This window comes from Hyla sarda, chromosome 12, assembly GCF_029499605.1.
Source record: "Hyla sarda isolate aHylSar1 chromosome 12, aHylSar1.hap1, whole genome shotgun sequence".
NCBI classification, from domain to species: Eukaryota; Metazoa; Chordata; class Amphibia; order Anura; family Hylidae; genus Hyla; species Hyla sarda.
The window spans coordinates 79,380,084-79,397,777 of NC_079200.1; the positions used below are offsets into that span (position 1 = coordinate 79,380,084).

The 17,694-nt window shown below is 41.8% G+C and overlaps 1 protein-coding gene across 5 annotated transcripts in view; it reads left to right on the forward strand.

Moving 5' to 3' along the window:
- Window positions 1–17,694, forward strand: part of NFATC2 (nuclear factor of activated T cells 2) — a 146,182-nt gene that overhangs the window by 44,995 nt on the left and 83,493 nt on the right. For 3 of the 5 annotated variants that reach the window (XM_056548370.1, XM_056548368.1, XM_056548367.1), the window contains exons 2-3: window positions 11,819–12,815; window positions 17,283–17,451. In XM_056548370.1, the coding sequence (XP_056404345.1) occupies window positions 11,819–12,815; window positions 17,283–17,451 (1,166 nt within the window). The remainder of the gene's footprint in view (window positions 1–11,818; window positions 12,816–17,282; window positions 17,452–17,694) is intronic. The other 2 variants (XM_056548371.1, XM_056548372.1) reach the window with 1 other exon arrangement.

The following is a 17,694-nucleotide window of genomic DNA, read 5'->3' on the forward strand; positions in this document are numbered from 1 at the left end:
TACGACATAGTAAACGCCATAAAAAAATCATTAAAAAAAAGCCAGAAATTTTCCAATTTTTTTAGTCTTTCACAAATTCAACAATAATTTACCTCTAATATAAAGTACAATATGCCACAAAAAATATAAAGTTTTTACCACTTAAAGAGACACATACCAGATTTGAAAATTGGAGCTTGGTCATTGCCGTAAAAACAGACAGCGCCCTTAAAGGGGTATTCTAGGCAAAACAAAATTTATATATATCAAATGGCTCCGGAAAGTTTAGCAGATTTGAAAATTACTTCTATTAAAAAATCTTAATCCTTCCAATAGTTATTAGCTTCTGAAGTTTTCTGTCTAACTGCTCAATGATGATGTCACGTCCCGGGAGCTGTGCATGATGGGAGAATATCCCCATAGGAACTGCACAGCTCCTGGGACGTGAGTCATCAGAGAGCAGTTAGATAGAAAACAACAACTCAACTTCAGAAGCTAATAACTATTGGAAGAATTAAGATTTTTTAATAGAAGTAATTTACAAATCTGTTTAACTTTCCGGAGCCAGTTGATATATAAAAAAAAGTTTTGGCCTGGAATACCCCTTTAAGTGGTTAAAGTCTGTGGTGATTTATGCAGACGGAAAAGTGTTCTGTTTGTGTCCACCATTTTTTATGACCATTTGTGTCTTTGTGTCTATCAATCTGAACATGCTCAGAAGGTGAATGAGATCCAGAAAATTAGGCCAGATCACAAAACCAGGCATCCAAAAAACAGCAGAAAGAAGTGTGCAAAAGGTGTTTGGCATATGTGGCTGCTCCAATCCATTATTGGACCCAAAGGTGGAGATTTATCAAAACCAGTAGAGAGGAAGGGTGGTTCAGTTGCATGGCAACCAATTACATTGCTTCTTTTATGTTTCAGAGGCATTTTTGAAAATGAAAGAAGCGATCTAATTGGTTGCGATAAGCAACTGCACCATGCCTTAACCTGTTCCCGACCCGTGACATACATGTACGTCATGGGTCAGGTGGGCGGACATGACGGAGGTCCATCGGTTGGGTCTGCGTCATGACCGGGAGATGTCCGTTGCTATCAGCAGCAGGCATCTGCCAGTAATGACGGACTTCGGCGATTGCGCCGAGGTCCGTCATTTAATTGGTTAAATACCATCTATACAGATCACAGCATTTAAACACTAAATGCTGCTATTCCCTGGTGTCTAGTGGTCCCTTTGTCTATGGGTTGCTAGGGAAGCCCGAGGTCTTACCTGTTCCTTGGAGTCTTCCCTGGCTCTGTGATTGCTTAGGGCTCACTTAGGCAGCCCTTAGCAATCAAGCACAGATTATGCAATAGCATTACATTGATTTATGTAAGCCATCTGATGATGGCTTATGATAGGCACCTAGGGGGGCCAAAAAATATGTATAAAAAAGTTTAAATCCTTAAGGTGTTAAAACTTGTTGCCTAGGGTTACTGAAATAGATCCTGGTTGTACCCAGTGAAGATCTGCCCCTTCATGATTAATTTCATCAGAAGTGGTGCATGCGCTAAGAAAGACCACTCAGACACCTGTCAGCTGAGATGATTCTTTTTTACAGAGGGAGCGACTACAGGGGGGGTTATAGGTTATACAATACAATGCTGTGTGCAGGAAGTTACGTGAATTGGGTGTGAAAAACAGCCAATTCGTTAAAACTCCTACTTATTCTTCATTAGATACATTTTCTTCTTTATCTTTGTGACATTCCACTGCTAGCCACCATCTTCGATACACGATGGGAGGGGTAAGGAGCATTTTAGGTGAAGGAGGAGGGAGTAGTTTAGCTGGAGGAGGATCTCTGTATGCAGCTTAAGAAAATAGAAGTATATATATGTTAGTACATTTCAATCCACTACATTTTACTGTATATTAGTACATATGAGTACACTACATTACAACCTGTAGTTCAGCTTTATATTTCTGGTTGAGCATACTCAGTTGCTGCTCTGGGATTAGGAGAAGAACTAGGAACTAGTATGAGTGGCTCAGAAGTGAGGAGCACAGTATGAACTGCACAGTAGTGTGGAGACTCTTACGCAGTTGGTGGAATATGAGTGGAAGAGGACAGCCTGGAGCAGATGTGTAGTAATAAATGATGGGAATAGTAGTCTGCTACCCACATGGGCTGCTTTTGAAGCCATGTCTACTCTCGCTAAACTGATAAGTAGCACATGGAGAGCAACAGTGTGACATAAAAGGTAATTATATACGTTTAGGATGTAGGATTAATATTTTACTGCTGTCCCTGCAGCCTTTAAAGTTTTCCGTCCAAACTTGGGAATATCCTTTCACAGAACATTGCCTGTGAATACGAATCAGTAGTAAACAGGCCCTGTGTGGTGGTGTAGTCCAAAAGTGACAACAGGAAGTGACAGGCTGAGGCCACACGTAGGCTGTGATATTTTACCTGTAGAAAAAAGTATGCTTAAACCCTATAAAAATGTACAGCCAAAACATTTTCCTAAATCTCAATATTTTGTGGTAAAGCCACACATGACCTGACCCTTTTAAGGGCATGCTATGTGACTTTTTTAATGGTCACCTGCTGCGTTCATATAGTACAATTTTTGGAACCCTTTAGAACAAAACTAGGGATTGGATCCAATCAAAGTTTGAATGAAAAATTTATACTTTTCAGTTCTTTGAAAACATTTTTGGTTTTGGTTAGAAAGATGCATAGAAAATGCACCAAATCACAATGTCAACAAGGCCTAGCCTGTATTAAAACTAGTACATTAAAACTATATATAAAAACTTTAGTTGCACCATTGTCATTTTCCTTTGAACTTAAAGGAATTAGTCAGTATATTCTATAGCTTAGAGAGGACTGATCACCTTTTTGTAGCATGTTGATCAACCTGAACCTGCTGCTATGTTCACTTGTCAGAATTTTCATTCAGCAGACGTCGGAGATCCCAGAGCAGCAGAGTCCCATTGTATTCAATGGGATTCTGCTGAGCTGTGCACGCGGTGGAATTTCCGCACCAGTCCACAGAAAGAATAAACCTGTCCATTCTTTCTGGAGCCTCTGCACGGAATGCATTTCTGTCTATGAGACAGCACATTCCTGTGTTACTAGTGCCGGCAGGTCACCGTTAGTCTGCAGAATGTCCCCACAGAGATTTGTCCATGTGGACATTTCAATGTGTGAACATAGCCTTATAGCGCTTTGTAGCCCCTCTGATGATTAAGGTATGAGCTGTGTACCGTCACTTTAACATGGCGTGATATAATGGAGGAAAGGGGCATTGACATCCTACAAAAAGGTATCGTGACCACAGGTCCTTTTTAATAAATTACTGCGGTATGCGTAACTGCGTATACTTAGCCTTGGTGCTGATTGCTCAAGTCACAATAAATTTTTTACAGAATTGTACGGTATCTGACAGAAACACTCTATGAAACCCTAGCACATTAAGACCTGGAAATCTCTGTTGGCGCCCTATTTCATTTTCATACAACACAGAGCGATATTTTCATGAAGAATGGTAGGCAGCTACAGAGCCCCTAATGAATACATATATAAACCACTATTTTTATAAAGAAACAAAGATGAAGTTCAGTTCATAGTATTTATTATGCGCTGAATGTCACCAGATATAATTATTGTTTTTACAGCATAACTCTGTAAAGTGTAGGAAAAAAATAACAAAACAGCATTTTGATGACCGATGCTCTTTAAAGTCTATATTGTCTTATTTATTCATTGCCAACATACTGAACCTGCATTCTTTTTTCTAATTACGTTTGTTATACTTTTTTTTTTTTTATACTTAAATTTTTTAGGCCTTTCTCATCTTCAAAGCGCTGAAAACCATAATTGAAATAATTTGTTCTTGTTAACAGCCTGGAATTAATTAGGACAAAAGGCTGTAACATACCAAGGCCTCATAATAGACAATGTTACATGGCTTTGTAGTGCCTGAATGTAACCGCTGCAGCATCTGTAGTCTCTAATGAAGCATGATTAAAGACAAGGGCTTCTTTTAACATTCACCAAAGACGTACAAGGGTAACTTGCTGGCGCTGTTCCTTTGTCTTTGCCATTATGCACAATGGATGGAAATGCTGCCAGCTTTCACTGCTGTGTTACTTTTCACTCTGTTGGAAAGGGACTTGTCATCTTTTTTTTTTGCAAAGTGCCAAGCGTTTAACCAATTGCCCCGTGTTAAACATCTAAAAGGAAACCTGTCACATTGTCACACACACATACATACATATATGTGTGTGTGTATATATATATATATATATACACACAAACACACACATACATATATGTATATATATGTGTGTGTGTGTGTGTGTGTGTGTGTGTGTGTGTATATAACTTCAGGCATAAACCTTACTTAGCTGCTGCACAGCCATATTTGAACCACAGCCTGTGCTGCAAGCTCTTGTCAAAGCTCCTGTTAATTTCAATTGAAGCTTGATATTTGTACCTTCTTATTCCAAGTGTTACCATTCCTCCTACTGAAATCAATTGGGAATATATACAAATATTTCTTTTTTTAAACTTGCAAAGTGTAACGGAGTCGGATGGGGATCCTCTAACCTGTGTGGCTGATGACACGGACCATATCGGGGAGCGAAATCTAAGGTGCCGCTGGTCTTCACCAGAGCCCGCCGCAAGGTAGGATGGGCTTGCTGCAGCAGGCGACACCCAGGTTGCCACCCCCCGACACGGCTTGCCCACACAGGTAGCAGGGCAAGGCGAGGTACCAGAGGATAAAGCAGTAGCGTAGTCAAATGTAGCCGAAAGTCAAGGCAGGCGGCAAAGGTGCAGAGTCAAATAACGTAGTGGGAAGGTCTGTATACACGGATAAGGCAACAGGCAAAATGGAACGCTTACCGTATTTTTCGCCATATAAGATGCTCTGGCATATAAGATGCACCCAATTTTAAAGGGTGAAAATCTAGAAAAAAAAGATTCTGAACCTTCATCGCTGTCTCCGCATCCCCGGGTGTCCTCATCGCTCCAGAACGTCTCTGCTGCCGGGTATCCTCGCTCTCCGTTGCAGCCATCACGTCGCTACGCACGCCACTCCCATTGGATGAAGGGATGGCGTGCGCAACGACGTGATGGCGATGAAGGAGAGCGCCGCCATGCAGGGGATCCTGGCACGGAGCAGACACCGAGGAGGCAGGTAAGGTCCCTCCTGGTGTCCTGTAAGCTGTTCGGAATGCCACGATTACACCGCGGCGGTCCCAAACAGCCTGACTGAGCAGCTGGGTTAGTGTCACTTTTGCTTCAGACGCGGCGGTCAGCTTTGATCACCGCGTCTGAAGGGTTAATATAGGGCATCACCGCGATCGGTGATGTCCTGTATTAGCCGCGGGTCCCGGCCATTGATGGCCGCAGGGACCGCCGCGATAGGACAGGTTTTAATGTGTATTTGCCATATAAGACGCACCAACTTTTCCCCCCGAGTTTTGGGGAAGAAAAAGTGCGTCTTATACGGCGAAAAATACGGTAATCTCAGGCTAGGGACACTGAAGATCCAGCACGGAAGTGTGGGAGGTGCAGGGACTTTTAATGTGGTGTCAAGTGCAAACACACACTATGGGCGCACTGGCCCTTTAAATTTCACCCGCAATGCAGATCCCAGCCCCGCCAGCAGACAGGGACCCTGGGACACTGCGCTCACGGCCGGAGCACAGAGCGTGACACAAAGTGTCTCAAGTTTTTACATCAAAAACCATGCAGGATTTACTTATGTGAGCATGCACTTGTATATTAATTTAAAGGGGTTATCCACCATAAGGTGATTTTAGTACATACCTGCCAGGCAGTAATGGACATGCTTAGGAAGGATCTGCACTTGTCTTGGGGCTTAATGGCTATGTTGTGAGATTACCATTATACTGTGGCTAGCTTTTTGAGAACTGGTATTTCCTTTTTGAGTTTTCTTCTTTGCCTACAAATCCCATAATTCCATTTTCCTCCCTCCCACACATCAGCCACCCCACCAATTCAAACATAAATGAGCTGCATCCATTCAAAAGACCTGTGGTTTTTAATCAGGGTGTCTACAGCTGTTGCATTAGGTGCAGATTGATCTCTTTCCCACCAAGCGATCGCTCCACCCATTGAAGCAGACAGGCTCCCTGTCATCAGCTGACTAGTGAGTCAGGTCTCGGCCGCATTGCAACTCGGGAAAAATCTGAGACAACAGTCATTTTGTATGCTGTTAAAAATAAATATTGGGGTGAAAATCACAGAAGAATTGTGAGAAAACAATCACACACAGGTACAGACACTATATTATGAACTACACTAACTTTACAGCCCCTGTAGCATAGTCAAATAAATAAAATCCTGGAATACCCCTTGGAATATTTGGGGCTCATTTGGGGCTTAGGAGTCCCGTCTTATCAGAGTCAGTTTTTTTCTGTTAGACCCCTGAGCCTAAAGCTTGCAGGAATTGAAAGGAGTTGTCCCAAGATTAAAAGTTTTCCCCTCTCCACAGGATAGGGTGTAACTAACTGAGTGACCGCTGAGACCCCCACAAGAATGAAGGTCAGTTATCCCTCGATTAAATGGAGTGGTGGTGTGCAGGCTCAACTGCTGCTCCAGTCATTCTCTATGGGGCTTTCCATTTCCATAAGTCCCATATTGTCCCATTGGCCATTTTCAGTAGTCACATATACAGCAAGCATTGAGCATGCGTGCTGCAGCTCCATTAATTTGGGAGACAACTGACCTTCATTCTTGTGATCTTTGAGGTCCCAGCGGTCAGATCCCTTTTGATCAGCTACTTGTTCCATATCTTGTGGATTGGGGATATCTTTTAATCTTGGGCTAACTCATAAATTATACTGAAGTCATAGTCCAGTAAAACAAGAAAAAAAAACACGGCACTCACCCTTTCACTGTGGCTCCTTTGTTTATTGAAGTATGACAGCATGGCAGGTAATACAGACTTGCAGGGGCATTTGAAGCGGTGGACCCTTTCATGCTATGATCAGCACTTCTTCTAGCCTCATCTTGAGGTCAGAAGTACTGATCATAGCACAAAATGGTCTGTTGCTTTACATACCCCTGGAAGCCTTTATTATCTGCCATGCTGTCATACTTCAATAAACAAAGGAGCCACAGTGAAAGGGTGAGTGCTGTGATTTCTTTCCTTCTGTTTTACTAGGATATTTTATATTGGGGAAGTCCTAGTTCTAAGACTGAAGTTAAACTCCTCTCACATTGGAACAGGTCCGGAGGACATGGCACAGTGTGGGAGTGATTCAGGTTGCTAGGGATGATTTTGGAATGTTCAGACCAAATGCAGTAGGCAAGTGACATGTACTGAGGGATGAATCTAGGAAGAAACAATACAACAAGAAATCAAAAGCATATGGAGTATGAGTAGTAAACTCTGAGACAGACAGTTGCCACTGCTTTATGATCATGGGGTCGGACCTTCATTCTTACAATTAGTCGGACCCCCACTATCGTAGAGTGATGTCCTATCCTAACAATATGCTAAACAACAAGACACAGTAAAACCCCTCTTAATGCAAGTGATGCAGTAATGGAGAAAATAGAATTAAATTTTATCACGTGGATATGGATTGCATGTCGAGTCCCTTTTTTTTTATTTTATTTTTTTTGCACATTAATAAAAATGTTATGCTGTTTTCTTATCCATACACTGTTTCCGGTAAATTCCTAACGCCACAGCCCCTAGTGCACTTTGCTTTTAGGTGATTGATTTAGAGCCATCCAGTCAATATTTCCTTTAATGTGCAAAAGTATGTTTTCCTGATAAAATAAGGCTGACTCAACACTCAATTGTATATTGCAACACTCTATTGTTTATGTTTGTGAGGCTTCTATGACAAACTGTAATGTGGTGAAGTGTGTTATACACTGAAGTTAGGATAGTGGGGTAAGAAGGTGGATCTAAAATAGTGGTCTTTAAACTGTTGACTGATACAAAACTGCAACTCTCAGCATGCCCGGACAGCAGTTGGTTGTAAGGGTATGCTAGGAATTGTAGTTTTGCAACATCTGAAGTAGTGATGAGCAGCATTGCCCATATTCGACCAACGGCTGTCCGGGCATGCTGGGAGTTGTAGTTTTGCAACAGTTGGAGGTCTGCAGGTTTGAGACCACTGCTGTACGCTGTATTCCTATGCCCGGGTTGCAAAAGATAAAGAAATTAAACTTCAACTTACCTACGTCGGCCTTACGCTGGGGACTGGAACGTCAGACAGCCGTCAGCCTATCACCGGGCGGAGCGATACCCCGCCCTGGCCAGTGATAGGCTGAGCCCACTGTCATGTAAGAAGCCGGCTAGAAAGAATAGATATGCATTTTCTTTCTGCGAACTCTGGAATCGGGATTTCCACAGCAGATACATCTGCCACGGAAATTCCACTGTGTGCACAGTACAGCAGAATCCCATTGAAATCAATGGGCCTCTGCTGCTGCAGAATGTCCATGCGTAATTCTGCATGGAAATTCCATCATGTGAACATGGCCTAAGGGTAAAAACATGATGATCAGGTCGCATTGCAGTTGCATTACGGTTTTAATACTGCAATTAAGTTTTTCTACTGCAATGCAACTTGTGTGTTTTCACCCTAACCACTATATTGCTAGTAGGTTCATCAATTGGTGAATGCCATATTGCTTGATGTTTTCATCCCATATGGAATGTCATGTAGCTGAGTGCTGCAGTCTTCTCTGGAGATACACAACAAATGTTAAGGGAGTTTTCTGACGACACAAAATTAGGGACAGGGATTGGGAGGGTAAATTAAGGAAAATATAAAACAACAAAATACTAACCCCTCTATTCACTCTCGCTCCAGGACCTCTGCCACTATGAAGTTCCCAGCAGAAATACCTTAATGTCCTTCCTGTATTTTCAGCATAGGGAAAACTGACTTTAGGGGCAGATTTTAAACTCAGCAGTGTGTTCCTTTATTTTGTGGACTTGCTGCAGATTGTTTTCCACTTGTTTTCCACCTGCAACAAAAACAATGTATCACGGATTACTGGGGGTCCAATATCCAAATGTTAAAAGTAAATTGAACAAAGTATTGAGACAAAACATTATACTCTCCTCCCCTAGCACTCATTTGGCACTGCTTCTCTGTTCACCCTCCAATCTTAAAATGGGTTTACTGACTGCAAAAAAAAAAATAATTATATATATATACATATATATATATATATATATATATATATATATATATTCTTTTTTAAACTTTGGCTTTCTTCCCGATGTCACTGATGTACTTGAAAGAGAACGGCTAGCAAAGGCTGGGTTCACATCACATTTTGCTATACTGTTTTCAGTCCGTTTTTCTAAAGAAAACCGTATACCAAAAAAACGGATGGAACAGTATGGGAAAAAGTAAACCGTATGCGTTTTTAAACTGTATACTGTTTTTAAAAGTGCATACATTTCTGTCCGTTTTTATTAAAAAAAAACATGTTTTTGATAATTTTGTCCATTTTTAATGGGAGGGGTGTTGGGTGGGGACTTTAGGATGCAAATGCGCATGTGTAAAGTAAAAACTGTATACGGTTGTTAAAAAAAAGTATGCTGTTGCAGTATGGTTTTTAAACCGGAGTCAAAAATGTGGTCAACCACGACAGGTAAGGCTGGGTTCACATCACGTTTTCTCCCATACGGGAGCTCATACGGCAGGGGGGAGCTGAAACCTTGCACTCTGGTATGCCCTTCTATGTGCCCCCGTATGTAATTCATTTCAATGAGCCGACCGGAGTGAAACGTTCGGTCCGGTCGGCTCATTTTTGCGCCGTATGCGCTTTTACAACTGGACCTAAAACCGTGGTTGATCACAGTTTTAGGTATGGGGAAAAAGCGCATACAGCGCAAAAATGAGCCGAACGGACCAAACGTTTCACTCCGGCCTGCTCATTGAAATGAATTACATACGGGGGCATATAGAAAGGCATACGGGAGCGCGAGGTTTCAGCTCCCCCCTGCCGTATGCGCTCCCGTATGGGAGAAAACGTGATGTGAACCCAGCCTAAGACCAGGACAACTCCCTGCTGGTTGCATGACAGAGCCCGCTCTCGTGAATGCCTGGTGGTCTAAATACTCCGACCCTGACTGATGAAGACTTTTGATAAGACTCTACTATATGTTAAAAGATTTTTTCTTTTCTTTCATGACAGTTCCATTTTAAGGTTATAAAGGTTCCCATACACTTGCTGATAGCAGAACTCTCAGCAACAATCACCTAATGGTCATAGACATTAGATGTTCATGGGCAGATCCGAGTAACATATTCTGTGGACAGGCAGGCATTGTGTGGACATCTGTTATGAAATGCATGGACTGAACTGGATAGAATCTGTGTGTGCTTCCTATGTTTTTCTCTCATCACCTTCCTTATCCATTCAAATAGCATGGCTGAGCTGGAGCAATGATGTAGCTTGTTGCTTGTTCAATCACTAATTCACCAGCTAATATCTATGTTAAGTTTTTCCTTACATTTCCTCTTTTAGAACTGTATTGGATATATTTTGTTTAGCATGCTAGATAAACCAAGAAATTATTTTATGATAAATGTTTTCATATGCATCATTTAGCTTGGTAGGATGTGTGGATTTGTTCTTTCTAGCCAACATGATACAGGATTACAGGGTCATACCATTCTATACATAGTAGGTTATTTATAGTGTTTTATATAAACAGTATATGTGGAATGTACCACATACTACTGACATAACATAATAATAAAGCTGATATACATAAAGCACAAATATGTTTTCTTTTGCAGAATGACCTGAGGGCATTGCATCTCATTTTCTATTTGGCTTACCGTAATTCTGCAGAAAAACACAATAGTGATTTACTTCTTTAGATCTCCACAGTTCAGTGTGTGTCAGAACCAAACATTTACAACGCTTCTGTATTTAACCTAGGGAAAGACTGTTCTTACAACAGTATATGCAAATTGACAAAGATATTTTATATTGTTTGTGGCCATATCTTCAGACCTAATATACAGGTTAGAAATCTGGATTTCAGAAGTTTGGTTGGAGAGCAGAGCCCTATGAATTCTCCCGTTTTTAATAAAATATTTTAGTTTAAGTTTAATTATTATCCTTAAAGGGATCCTGTCATACCCCTCATGCTGCCTGAACTATGGGAAACTTAGGGTATGAAACGCTGCAGTTTTTCAGAGTAATCACAGTTTAATAAATGTCCTGAAACGAGTATGGGCTCCAAGTCACCATGGTATCAGATGGATTTGCCACACCAGACTTTATTGATACATCTCTTCCTATATACCAATAGGTAGAGACATATCAATCAGCCCTGACTGGAAGAAGACAACTGGGACCATCCTGGTTACTTAAATCTGCTGATGTCTCTGAAATATCACAGCCTTTCAGACTTAGATTATATTCACACATGGCATATGCCCTGTAGATTTTGTGCAAGGGGATCTACAGGGTGCAAAAATTCTGTTTTATCTGCATAAAGTCTGCATCCATTGCTGAGGATTTGATGCTGAGAATATATCATTGCAGATTTTATGCTGTGTCCAATGATTGTGAGAAGAATAAACAGCGTATCAAAGCTCTCACTGATTTTCTTGCATGAAATCTGCAGCATATATACTACACGTGGACATACCCCTGATCATACATGACAGTGATAAGGGAGTTCGTCTCTCTTTCATGCTGCCTGTGGTTTGCCCAGCCTGAAAACTTATGACAGGTTCTATTTAGTTTCTTCTCTAATCAACATTCAATTGTCCATGATTATTACCATAAGTAAATATATAGTTTTAAAAAGACCCTTCTTTTTCCAGAAGAATCGACTCCTCCACATAAAATCATCAGCCAATCATCTTCTGGAGTTGCGTATTCTCATGACGATGTCTCCGATTATCGGTCCAGATCTCTGGCTTATCATAGGTTATCCTCAGATCCCACGAGCATATATGAACAGCACAATAGTGTAGGGTCCAGGTACCACTTAGACCCTAAAAATGCTACTGGGGCTCCAGCTCTGAGTCCAAGGATTGAGATCACTCCATCTGAACTGTTTCATACAGGTTCATTTCGCAACAGAGATTCAGATACTTTGGTAGAACATCAGCCAAACTTGGCTGCTACCTTGCAAGTCTATACTTATGATGGCTACAGAGAACCGCTTTGCTTGAGCCCTGCTAGTAGTGGGTCATCAACAAGTTATATTTCAGAGACTAATTTTTCTCCTTACACTTCACCTTGCGTTTCACCAAATAATGGTCCTAATGATGACCTGTGTCCACAGATACAAAACTTCCCTCGTTATTCTCCTAGAGCTTCTCCAATAATGTCTCCACGGGCCAGCATCACAGAGGACACCTGCCCAGGACCACGTTCTCCATCTCCTCGACCCAACTCCCGGTCTTCATCCCCAGGCTTCAAAAGAAGGTACCCTTGTCCTGAGCTCAGCAATAGCCACCAAACCAACATTTCTCCACGACAGTCAAGAACACCTTCTCCCCAGACATCGCCCTGTGTTCATCTGAGGGACGATAACTCTTCACTGAGTTACATTAACCCTTCTTCATCTGCACATCTTATGGAAGACCTGAGTCTATCTACCGATCCTTCATGTGGTGTACCAACCAAAATGTGGAAAAACAGCTCGGATCGTTCCCCATTGGCTGCTCATAAGAGTATGTCATGTCAGGTTTATCAGCCTTCAGAATATGGGCCTTACGATCATGAAGAGAGGAAGAATTCGGATCCGGGATCAATCCTGCTTGTGCCACCCACCTGGCCAAAGCAAATTTTACCAGCAATGCCGTACTACAGGTATAGTTTTTCTTGTTTGATTTAATATAATAACATTTATTGATATTTATTGGTTACAATAATTGTTTAAAAGCAAAATAATAGTTTACACTTGTTTACCTATTAGGTTTAAAGAAGTCCTACCACCATTGACCTTTATCATACCTTAAGTGCAATCTCAGGAGCCAGGTTCCTGAAGCTCCCATTGGGATGGAGCAGTAGTGTGCAAGTCCTGCCAAACCATTCACTTGCTATGAGACTTCTGAAAACAGAAGAGTGATTGCGGACTCAATCGGCAGTCGCTTAACAAGTGAATGGAGCTGAACTACGCATGCCCAACTGCTATTCAATTCTGACAGAAGCTTCATGAACCCTGAGGGGCATTTACTAAGATGTGTGTGATTTAGTTAATTATTTTTATTTTTCCGAAGATTGCAGGGCAATTTCACTCTTCACATACACCAAAGAGCTACGCTAGGTCTGGGCTGGTGTAGAATTGAACCTTAGTGGTGGGTTTTGCGACAGTCGCAGTTGATAAATTCATTACCACTGCACTAGACTAACCCTTAACATCTGGCCTGTACCCTGTTTTTAAAAAGAGGTGTAAATCGAAAAGGCGCAAAAAATAGCCTGAGGCACAGTGCTGTACCTAAATAGGGACAAAACAACACTATAAAAAAATGAAAACAATGATAAATGCCCCCATCTGTTCATAAAACTGCAGGGGGTCCCACCAATAGGACCCCTCATAATTATATACTTATCCCCTTTCCTGTAGATAGAGGATAAGTGTCACAACCCTTTAAGTTGTTTTAAATGATGTGTGGGGCCAAGTACAAATTGTAAGGAATGCTGATCCTGTAGATTTGGTGATCACCTAATTCTCTACAATGCGGCTTTATTATTATTTTGTAAGCATTTGGAAAAGTCACTGTTAAACTATTCAGGGAATGCAAGAAGCTATCACCATCAAGAATTTTTGGACTTTAGTGTAGAAATTTCTGATAATGGAATGAGGTGGGGCATTACATATCAGGGGGCTCTTCAGCGTATGATAGATCATCACTGGAGCTGTGTATTGTGGGTTATAGTTCAAGGTACAATATGGAAGGATATCAGCAGTCAAAGGTAGGGCTGTGGAGTCGGTCGATAAATGTTCCAACTCTGCAGTTTTTTGTACTTCCGACTCCGACTCCCCAACTCCGACTCCTCTGTATTAATATGCGAATGTATTTTATACATTCCTTGAAGGAAAGAAAGGCAACATACATGTCCTTACCACAGGACTACTGGCTGGGAAGCCAACAGTCTAATGTATTGAACAGTTTGTGTGCTGATCTGCTGCTGAAGATAGGGCAGTGGGAGGATCCAGGAAGGGGCATTTATTATAAAACATAATTTCCCTAGTAGAATCCCATAGTCATGTTTAAAGTTTAAAGGGGTACTCCGCCCCTAGACATCTTATCCCCTATCCAAAGGATAGGGAATAAGATGTCAGATCGCCGGGGTCCCGCTGTGTGCGTAATGACGGGCGATACAGGGGCCGAAGCAGCTCCGCCCTTCGTGACATCACGCCCCCCCTTAATGCAAGTCTATGGCAGGGGACGTGACAACCGTCACGCCCCCTCTCATAGACTTGTATTGAGGGGGCGGGCCGGGACATCACGAGGGGCGGAGCCGTGACGTAACGATGCTCCGGCCCCTGTATTGCCCGTCATTACGCGCAGAGCAAACTCGCTCTGTGCAGTAATGATAGCGCGGTGCCGCAGCGGCGATCCCGGGAGTCCCCAGCAGCGGGACCCCGGCGATCTGACATCTTATCCCCTATCCATTGGTCTGCTGATCTCACCTCTTCTGAGCATGCTCAGAAGAAATAACGGTTAGTATAAACTGGGGCAAACGGATGACATTAAAGGTTCATCCGTTTGCCATAGACTTCAATGTTAAAATTATGATGTCCGTTTTTTCTTCCGTTTTTTTCACGGAAGAAAAAATACTGCATGTGCCGGTTTTTCTGCTGTGAAAAAAAAACGGTAATGAGTGCAGACGGGTGCAAACGGATTTAAATGGATTGTAAAAAAAATCCCATTGACATGAATGGGATTTTTTAAAAACCGTTTTTAATCCGTTTACAGCCTGCAAAAACGGAACCAAAATGGGGATAAAAAAAACGGGGACAGACGGCCGTGTGAACGCACCCTTAGTGTTCCAATTTTCAAGAGAAGTCTGGAATAAGACAGTCAAGGGTCTCATTCTTGCCTTTTCAGGTAAACAGAAGATCTAAAAAGACATTCACAATATATAGGGTACTGTCCCATGTAGCGCTTATGCAGCGTATTTCACGCTGCATATTCCCAGATGAGCAGACACACAGGGCTCCCCTCGCAGTAAGCCCTGTGTGCAGTGAGCTTTGGAGGCGGCACAGTCACGCCGGTGCATGGACTTGCCTACAAACCTCACTTAACACACAGGGCTGCCGCCAGTAGCTCTGTGTGTATGCTCATCAGAGAACATGCAGCACATTTACCGCTGCGCAGCAGATTTTGTGCAGTGTGAAATACGCTGTATAAGTGTTACATGGGACTGTGCCCTAAATGAATCTTTGTGGAGGTATTCCATTAGTGTAAATCCTGAAGGGGTTATCCAGGGTTAGAAAAACATAGCTGCTTTCTTCTAGAAATTGTGACTCTCTTGTTCTCATTTTGTGTGTGGTACTGCAGCTGAATTCCGTTTAAGTGAATGGAGTTGTAATACCACACACAACCTGAGGACAGGGGTGTCACTGTTTTTAAAACAAAGCAGATATGTTTTTTCTAATCCTGGATAACCTATTTTCTTATCATTATTATCATTAATCATCATTGGTATCTATCACCCAGCTCTGCATGATCATGTGCATATGTCTGTTAACCTAGACCTATAGGCATATCCCTGGTGTCTTCTACATTCTGTAATGGCACACAGCCATGCAATACACTAATCACATTAGCCAATATGACAGCAGATGGCTGAAACATGTACACATTCATTTTCTCCCAAGAGTCTTTATCATAAAAGATCTCCCAGTACTAAATTACTCCTACCAGTCTTAAACAAGTGACTGAATAATGCACACAATCCTTGATCTGATCTTTAATCATGCAGCCAGACTGAAGGGCCCTTTAGAGGCACGTCTTCCTCTGGATCCTGAATGCTTCTGCAAAGTAATTTAGAAAAATGTGTTAAAGCAGATGAGTGTATTCAATAATATAGGAAACTCCATTACTGACTGTAAGTACTTCCTATTGAGTACAATAGTAGATAAGTCGATTATTTCAGAAGCCTTGATGGTACATGCTTCTTAGCAAGTGTTCCAATGCTTTTCATTAGATAAGTGGTCTCCAAACTGTGGACCCCCAGCAATTGCAAAACTACCATGCTGGGAGTTGTAGTTTTGCAACAGCTGGAGTTACACAGTTTGGAGTCTACTAATTTAGATGCTCATCCTGAATAGTCCTACCTGACAAGACAGAAATGGTCATTCTGTTCACACTAAACCCGATACATCGAGTTATAGTGCAGGTGAACAGGAGACTGATGCGGAGTCTCTGACTAATATAAATACCTTCTGTCCGGCACCCAATCCCTCTGAAAATCCTCTTCTATTTTTGCTGAGTTTGAATATTCATGGTCGCTGGTCATGTGAGCACTTGTGTCTACTGAGCACTCACGTGACCAGCGACCACGAATATTCAAATCCAGCCGGCCGGCCTGCCTCCAGCGCACAATTCTGCGAAGATAGAAGAGGATCTTTAATGGGATCGGGCACCAGACAGAAGGTATTTATATTAGTCAGAGTCCTCGCATCGGTCTCCTCCGGTGTATTGGGTTTAGTGTGGGTGAACAGGATGGCCATTTTCCTTTAAGATAACTTCTAGCATAGCTGCAGATATGATTTCTTCCTGCAGATTCTCAGCTGGTAAACAATATACCAGAGGTATTAAATGTTAATTTAAACATTTTCACACGTGTATATATGAACTTTCTGAACATGAAAACAGATTTCTTCAGTAAGAAGATTCTTTTGAAGTTAGGACTGAGGTGACTTGCCTTACCATTAGGCCCCATTTACATGACAGGCACAAGCAAAACAACCAGCACTAGGATCATTAGGTAATGTGCCATCTCCATAGATGATGATGCATTTCCAAGCTGATTCGGCAGAAAGAATTGAATTGGTCAGTCCGAATTTTTTATTTCTGCCTCAGATGTTTTCTCCGCGGAAATTCTGCCATGTGCACAGTGCAGTAGAATCCCTTTGAAAACAAAGCTGCAAATGGAATTTCCAAGCTGAATTATTTTGCCGGATTCTGCTTGCAAATTCCACTGTGTGAATGGGGCCTTACACAAATATTAAGATAGTAAGATGGCAACAATGCAGATTTCAGATAAGGAAATCTGGGATACATTATTTTTGTCCTCATTGATCCTGTCGCTTTTTCTTTACAGTATCCCTGTTGCTTCACTACCTCCTCTTGAGTGGCCCCTGACAAGTCAGGCGGGCTCATATGAACTCCAGATTGAAGTGCAGCCTAAACCACACCATCGTGCCCACTACGAAACTGAGGGAAGCCGCGGAGCAGTAAAAGCCACCACCGGAGGACACCCTGTAATTCAGGTAAGGTCGAATCATTTAGTATCATAGACAATGGAAAATTGTCCTGACAATATTTTTTTTTTCAAGGTCCAGATTATTTTATTCTTCTCATTTATTATTCAGAAGAATTCTTTAAAAAAGAGTACATTTTAATTTTAAAATTTTAATTTTAGATGAACCGAATAAGGCACTTCAAAGTTACTTCTTTGGTTCATCATTTACAGTGGACAAAAAAGTATTTAGTCAGCCACCAATTGTGCAAGT